Here is an 8,541-nt window from a genome sequence, read left to right on the forward strand (position 1 = left end):
AAGATTTATCAAGTGGATAATTAATCCTCACCTCATTCTCATTACTCCCAACACACAATGAAGGCAATACACAAATTTTACTAAATTACTAGGTTTAGGAGATCACTTGTCTTAAGTCAACCAACTAGTCACTCTAAGACTTGAGTCTTTCCCTTCTGACCAATGTCCAAAGTCACACAATCTATATCAATCAAGTATTCACAAAAATTTCCGGAAATAACAATACCCAATTCAAAACTTTGAAAAATGGGTCACTCAACATAACCAAATTTCGAAAATGAAGTTTAAATCCAAAATTCTTTACTTGAAATCATTACTCAAGGCATTTGGAACTTATTGGTGATAACCATTTTGAAAAAAAGCACATAAAATGAGTTCACAATCTCCATTTTAGTTTAGAACTTGAGTTTTTAAAAAACCTTTGTCATTTGCCAATCAAAAACTCAAGTTTTGATATTAAAATCCATAAAGAATTAAAGAGAAATAAAGTTTTAGGATCATAAAAGCTTATTCAAATGATTTAGCACAAGAAATCCTTTCACAAATTGCCTTCAAGGAATTACTAAGCTAAAATGGAAAGTGGGGACAAAAACCCCGAATTTTGCGGGTCAAAACCCCTATCTGATGTCACAAAACTAACCTCAAGTTCACAAAAGCGAATCCCGCGAAAGTGGGGACCTTCGCTTTCGCAAACATCGCGATCGCGACCCATGGTTCACTTAAGCGAACCCCGCCTAACTGAGGCCCTCTGCTTTCGCGATCAGGGTCTTGCTTTCACGAACATCACAATAGCAAGGCACCCTTCGCGAAAGCGAAGCACACCAACATTAGAAGACCAACCAACTCTTAAAACATTGAAAGGACCCTCAGGATTAAGGCTAAAACAAGCTCGAGACCTCTCAAAAATCGATCAAGAACTTTCCTAGGCCTATAAACATCCCCCGAATCCAACAAAACTCTTAGAATTCTGATCCAAACATCTGAACCTCGAATGTTGACAAAAGTCAACCCAAAAGCTAAATTCTCAACAATTTTCAACTTAGGACCTCAAATCCTCGAAAAAACTCCGAATTTGAAATCGATAATTCTCATAGTTTAGATTTCACATTCCCAGTATTGCTGCAATCAACGAAATTCCATTACGACACTCGAAACTCTAAAAGACACCGAAAACCTCTTTTTGACAATATTAGTCTTTCAAACTCAAATCTTACCAAATTCCCAACTTTAAACTCAAAGTTTTTAACCAATTTTCAAAACTCAATTATAAAAGACTCGAAGTCAATATCGGGACGAGCAAAACGGTAAATTCACACAATTTTCCAAAATGACAAACCAGGTGTACAATTATAATCAATTATCCTCTAACTAAAGTAATTACAAGATCATTCAAACAAGCCAAACAATTTAATTACATCCAATTACATCAAATTCAATTAGTAGATGACTTTCCAAAGAAGCCCATTGAAGATAAATAATAGTCCGTCCTTTCTATTTTGTTTCAATGGTAGCCTTTATTGTTTCATTTTCAACGAAATTTATATAAATCTTGTGAAATTCCAAAACTCCATTTTTAATCTCATCCATCAATCCGTATGATTTATTCAATGGACTAGATCATCGCATTCATCTCTTTTCCTTTTAATCTCACCACGCACCAAACCCTAATAAATTTTCTCTCCTCCACTCCAGTGAACGACCGCCGCCCACCTCCTTTTCTCTCTCCGTCACCCGCCAAGCTCCGGCGAGACAACCAGCGCCGCGCCATCCTCCTCTTGCCCTTTTCCCAGCGCCACCTCCCATCTCCTTCGCCGCTGCTCCACCCCATCTTCATCTCCTCCCCGTCGAGAACAAATCGCCACCACCTCTATCCTCTCATCTTCCATCTGTCTCCCGATCCATTTCATACACCAATAATTACTCATTTACACACCAATAGTTAATACTACTCGATCACCATCATATTTCATTGTTGTGTTCTCTTATTTGCTGGTTCGTGTTCGAGTGTGCGTTCGAACAGGGATCCGTGATGACTATTGCCGAGGTCCGTATTTGTTCCTTATTTTGATTTTTTTTTAGCAGTTTAGCTCGTAGTCGGTTCTTATATGCTGTTCATATTCTGCCAACTTTTTTGTTTGTATAATCAATATATAGAATACATGAACCAACAAGAATGACAATTTAGCATATCAAATATGTGGGTCATTGTGTTGCTGGTCGAATTTTCATCATTTTTGGTGAAAGTTAGAAACTAACTTGGATAGTCTTAAATGGTCCTTTCCTTTCCAATTTTGAACCCAATTCATGGCAATCTGTTTCTTTCCCCTTTCAAGTAAATATGGTAAACTTGATCAATGTGATCCTCGGGTTGATTCTTAACGCTTAAATATAGCAACAAAAGGATTTTTTTTCATGGGTGTGAATTCCTTAGTACGTGGAATTTTGGTAAAACTTTCATCTTTTAAACTGAAAACTAGAAGCAATTTCTTTCTTTATGGCCCTGTTCGGGGATTGGATAGTGCTGCTTGAACCGCTGTGTATCAAGTGTTATTGTTCTCCTGACTGTTCCTTCTTGATCGGTTAGTTTCCATCAAAGTCATTTCAATTCTTAATATGTTAGTTTGCTGTATTTTCATTATCTATAATTGTTGGAAGGCTAGAGTGCGATAGGCATTTTGTGGAAGCATCCATGTATGTAATCCTGACCCTATAAGTGCCCCCAATCCTATATGTGCCTCCCAGCCCTTGAACTTCTTGATATTCGTAAGCTGAACGGATCTTTGAATCTCATTTGTGTACCGTGACACTTGGTTGTTTGTCTAAAGTGCTAAACTTGTGCCTACTATATGTTTACATAGGATGTCAAGCTTGCCTCTTGTCCGAGAGTGTATTTTGTGGCATGATTTCTCCTACAAGTTCCTAATTTTTTTTTTTTTTTTTTTTTTTTTTTTTTTNTCTTTGAGCCCCGACTAATCCCGGGGGTGCACAGGCCCTCGGCAAGGAGTTTCCCGCAAGTGCCCTACAAGTTCCTAATTAGTTTAATAATATTTATAATGTCTGCTCATAAAATTCATTTCGTCTTGACCTGTTATCTTCTCCTTTCCTGATATGTTTGATGAAGACTGAGTGATGTCTTTTAATACATAGAGATTATAAGAAAATATTTTTTATATAAATCAGTGCCATGTCTCTCTCTTTCATTAATTATAAGTCCTTTTGAAGCAATGCCTACTTAAATACAATGCCCTTAAGATCTGTTTGGTTATGCCTCAATTCAGGGTCAAGTAATAAAAGGGTGTTTTGTGTAAGCTTAACAAATACTAGACACAAGATATTTTGTAATTTCTGTCTTTTCAGTTGGTTTCTAAATACCTATGATATCTTGTGCATATGCATTCATCCCCAAAGGCATGCTAGCTTCTGTTTCCGTTTAACTCTTGGATATCACTAGATTGATATTGCCATTACTAAACCTTTGCTTGATATATACACAGATACCATTTTCTTAGGGTTTAATATAAACTTTGTATGTTGGCATAGAGTATAGTTTTGACATTGGGATGAGTTGATGTCATGACCCAAAGTACATCCTAGAGATGACATGAAGTATAAGACCAGGAGAGACCCTACACAAGCAACTTGGCACACATACAACACAACATAATAGAAAATAGTAAGAGAATCTCATATAATGAAAGAGTTTGGCATAAAAGCGGAAGTGACATCATAGTCTCGATAAGCCAATCTAGTACATCAAAAGTTGTTGGGACGTAACCTATACACCACATACAATATCAGAAAACAAAAGAAATAAAAGAATATAAACATAGGTGACAAGGTCCTCAGAGCATGAGGACTCACCAAGTAGCCCAAAACTTTAAGTTCTTTGCCCTTTTCCCATTTCCAAGGTGTTATAGTTGAAGAGTTGCCTAGAATGTGGAAAAGACTGGCTGTTTTGGCTCGGAAAGCCTATTTATTTCAGATTTTCGTTTTAAATTTATTTATGGTTTGTAATAATTGTAATGAATGATGTATTAAGAACAGGGGCTGCATTTAATCAAGAGTGGGAAAATTTATGTGCTATGTGTTTCTTTTTCAATTTGTATTTCTTCTCTTTTACTTGTTCGATTTTCTCCTGTTTCCATCCCTCTCTCCCTATCTCTGTCCATATCGCTCACCTGAATCATGTCTTCCTGCAGGGAAGCCTTTACAGAGGTCAGTCACGGAGAGAGAAACCTAGAGGACGTAATCAGGGGTTAACTCAACAGAAAAGGCAAGAAATAAGAGAGGCTTTTGAGCTTTTTGATACAGACAACTCTGGTAATAAAATAAACCTTAAGGAATCCATACTAGATGCAGTTTTTTGATGGTTAAACTTCTTTCTGACTGTTAATTTTTGCAACTTATTTAGGAACCATTGATGCCAAAGAGCTCAATGTTGCTATGAGGTTTGTGATACTTCTTTGCTATTCCTTGTAACGTCCTGAATATCTGATTAACAACCTAAAACTTGACTTTGTGTCTTTGTGATCCTCTACTTTCTTGCACCTCTCTGTCTGTGGTGCCCTTACCGCTTCATTTTTATTGATAAAAACTTGTATCATTTGTTACAGGGCTCTGGGTTTTGAAGCAACTGAGGAGGTATTGTATATGCTAGTTCATATATTTGTTTCTGATAACTATATGCTACTGTATATTTCTGTTTAACAACATATTTCATACAGTGAAGATACTGAATCACAACAATATCTGTACTAGTATCTGAAGCATATAACTTGAACTCATGAGATGCAATGATTTACTTTTTGTCCTATTACAGATGGTGCTTTTCTTGCATTATGACTGCCAACTGAAGATTATCTGATTTTCCTTGTAGTCTTGAAATTTTTGTTTGTTGCTTTTGCTTTTTCATATCCAAGTTGCAAATTTATCTACCATGTCCCNCCCCCCCCCCCCTCCTCCCCTCCCCTTGCATCAACCTTCCGATACCCTGCAATGGTTAACATAAAGTTCTTTCATCTTAGGTTTTCTTTTCTGTTTTGGACAAACTGTGGTTGAGTTTATTTGAAGTCTCTGCTCCTTTCTATTGATAGGTTGATACATTAATCCAGATTCTTGGGAAATGTCTTGGGTGGCTATTAATTAATGTATTAATAGTGACTGTTTAGCAACGGTTCCACTCTGTACATGATTTTCTAAGTAGATTGCCTGGTTGCAGATTTGAGAATGATATTAACCACAACACATATATTGAGTTGTATTATTTTGTGTTTGACTTGTAGTTAATTGACACCCAAGATGTAAGTGATGTGGTCTTTAGTTAGTCATGCGGCTTATTGTTTTGAATCTGGGAAATAAAGGAAATCTATGGATTATTTAAGAGTTCTTTGATTTTTTCTTTTTGGTCTATATTCCTCTTAGCCTTTAACATGATGGCTGGTCAGTGATCCTATTGGCAAAATATTAACAAGATTTGGCCTTAGAGGCCTGTATCAGGATTTTAACCTTTCTAATATCTGATTACTCTTTCATTGTTATTTGGCAAGTCATTTAGGAATAAGTTCATTCTTACTTTCTCTCTCTCCTTGTGCTAATTTGGAGCCTTTCCATTGTGTCAAATACTGTTTATTCGCGGATTAATCCTTGATTTTAGTTTTCTTCTTTTCTGCCCTTGTCAGTTATTCTCATATGTGGTACTGTGCTCATTATTGTGTTTGTTATTCCAGGAGATCAATCGAATGATTGCAGAAGTTGATAAGGATGGCAGTGGTGCAATTGATTTTGATGAATTTGTGCACATGATGACTGCCAAGTTTGGAGAAAGGGACACTAAAGAAGAGCTCATGAAGGCATTTCACATTATTGATCAAGATAAAAATGTGCTTGCTTTTTTTGCTCTCCTGCTTTCTGCTTTTTTGGTTATCTTCCGTACAGTTAAATTGTTTTCTTGGCTTGTGACTAATCATTAAAGCATTTAAATGTAGGGGAAAATCTCTTTCGCGGACATTCAAAGAATCGCTGATGAGTTGGGGGAGCGATTTACTGACAGAGAAATCCAGGAAATGATCGAAGAGGCAGATCGTGATCGTAAGTTAGGCTATATTTCATAGTATTCCTATTGTGGCTTTTGTGCTTCTATTGTCAAAATATATATTGGTCTTTTTTATTTTTTTGATAACCAAGAATCCCCAACGGTTGGTGGTGCACGGTCTGAAACTCGGTGGATAATGGACTTGCCCCTCTATCCTTCTCCACTTAGATACTATGCTTTTGTCTGGGGTAGGGTTTGAAATTGTGATGTGTCCCTAATCCACACCTCACAAACTACACTCTTACTTCTAGACCAATGCCCTAGTGGTTTCAATATAGTTGGTATGCAAGATATTTTTCTTTGAAGCTCTCAAGCTCCTGAAAAGACCTAGCTATTCCAAAAACTGTTATAATCATATCTCTTATATATTACCAGTTAATGATGGCAAATGGGCGATTTGGGCTGAATTTGTCCGGGTCAAAATGGGCTGAAATGATAAATGGGTCATTACCCAACCTGCCCAAAGTTAGTTGACTGAGATGGGTATTAATGGGTCATAACTCATAACCCTACTCTTCCAACTTGACTCATAATTTTTCCATTTCAAACTTTATTCCATGATTCCCGTGGATCTCAATCTAATAAAAGAAGCCTATAGAATAATGGAATTGATGATTTGACTGCATTATTGGTTAGACATCAAGACTAAATTGGCAATATGATACCAAAAGTATATTTTGTTCTTTTCATTTATAGTTCAAATTTTACAGAAAGTCTTACTTAATTATGTGAGCACAAAAATTAGTAAAGTCCGAAAAGGAACTACTTTGATTGTTGGAAAATGTTTTCTTACCTTTTTGCTTCCCAAGAATTGAATTATGTGAAATTAGTTTGTATTGTAAAGACCAAATTGCTAGTTATAACTTTCTCGTGTAATTTATGAAGTATCTAATTTTTAAAGTAAGAAACTTAATTAATAGATCCCAATTAAACTTCTGAAATTGGTCAAAGTTGCATTACAGAAACATCAAAACAATTGTGTTGGTACAAAGATTTGTTTGCTAAAAATGATTTCGGTTCTAAGAACTTGGTAATTTGTTTGACAACAATTGTTTCATTCTTTTCATATAGGAACCTCGATCATTTGAACTGTTTTTATCTGATCAAAATGTCTCTTGGTATGTCTACGTAGAAAACAGCCAAAGTTGTCTAAGAGTGTGTTGGTACGAAGAAAAATGTTTTCCTCCATACGAAAACATCCTAAATTTGACTATATTGCTAAACAAGATCAAGTAATCTCAGAAAAGGAAAAATAAAGATCATGCAATTTTTTTTTGTTATTTTAAATAAATGAAGAGCAAAATAGCTAACATTGGATTGTTCTCCAAACGAAGCCATTGGTAACAGGGGAGGGGACAATTCCTTTTTTTGGCACAAAGAAGCTACGTTTCTATAGGCTAAGATTGGACATTTTCATGGGTCATGTTTGGGCATCGCCATGGGTCTATTTGGGATGTTGATTTTGATGGCTTAACTCGGACATAACCCTAAACAGTTCATCATCAAAATCATTGTTGCCCAAACCCATTTAAGTTTAGCTGGTTGTGCGGGTTATATGGATTTGGGTCAATTTTGCCACCCCTACTAGTTCGTTTAGGATGATATTACAAACTATGTAGTAAGAGGAAGTCTCAATATCTATCCTTGGGGGGTAGAGTAAGGCTGGGCACCGGACTGGAATGGGACCACCGGACCGGAACGAACCGGTACCGGACCGGAACGGGACGGTTTGACCGGGTTGTTGACCGGTACTGGGATGAACCGGACCGGAACTACCGGGATGGAGGCTCAGTTTCGTCCTGTCCCACTATATACCGGGATAGAATCGGGACGGACCGGAATGGACCGGAACGGAACGGGATGGGATAAACGGGACGGCACATATAGCTATTTCAAAAAATAATTATTTTTTTTGAGTTATTTTGAATTACGAAAATACAAATGTTTTTTTAATTTTTCTAAGTTATATTAGTTTATAGTATTTAAGTTTTAAAATTTATAATAATTTTACTTAAGTTTATTTTAAAGAATTTTTTTTTAATTTTTACATGTATAAGTTTGTAAGTTAAGTTTAATAAAGTTTTTTTTTAGTTTTTGAGCTTATGTAGTTATGTTATAAGTTTTAAAGTTTTGAATCTTTGGAAGTTTATAAGTTATTAAGTTATACTTATAACTTGTAAGTTAAATAACTTAAGTTTGTAATTTTAAAAAAATTAAATAAACAAAAAAGAAATGCTAATAAAAGTAAATAATGACAAAAATATTATTTTTTATTTTAATTAAAAATGATTTACCGGGACCGGACCGGAACGGAACCGGAATGAACCGGGATGAACCGGTACCGGTATACCGGTACCAAATCATGGTACCGTTCCGTTCCGTGTACCGGTTCAATGTATCCCATCCCGTCCCGAATACTACCGGACCGGAACGGACCGGAATGGTACCGG

General features: G+C 36.1%; 1 protein-coding gene across 2 annotated transcripts in view; it reads left to right on the forward strand.

The window, feature by feature from the left end:
• Nucleotides 1-1,643: 1,643 nt before the first annotated feature.
• The window catches only part of LOC125857085 (caltractin-like), a 9,885-nt gene continuing 2,987 nt past the window's right edge, over nt 1,644-8,541 (forward strand). For both annotated transcript variants that reach the window (XR_007445592.1, XM_049536756.1), the window contains exons 1-6: nt 1,644-2,044; nt 4,200-4,320; nt 4,412-4,448; nt 4,614-4,641; nt 5,727-5,879; nt 5,985-6,087. Coding sequence is in view for 1 of the 2 variants with exons in the window: in XM_049536756.1 (XP_049392713.1) it covers nt 2,030-2,044; nt 4,200-4,320; nt 4,412-4,448; nt 4,614-4,641; nt 5,727-5,879; nt 5,985-6,087 (457 nt within the window). In the remaining variant the exon portion in view is untranslated. The remainder of the gene's footprint in view (nt 2,045-4,199; nt 4,321-4,411; nt 4,449-4,613; nt 4,642-5,726; nt 5,880-5,984; nt 6,088-8,541) is intronic.

The sequence above is a fragment of the Solanum stenotomum genome, chromosome 2 (assembly GCF_019186545.1).
Source record: "Solanum stenotomum isolate F172 chromosome 2, ASM1918654v1, whole genome shotgun sequence".
Taxonomy (NCBI): domain Eukaryota; kingdom Viridiplantae; phylum Streptophyta; class Magnoliopsida; order Solanales; family Solanaceae; genus Solanum; species Solanum stenotomum.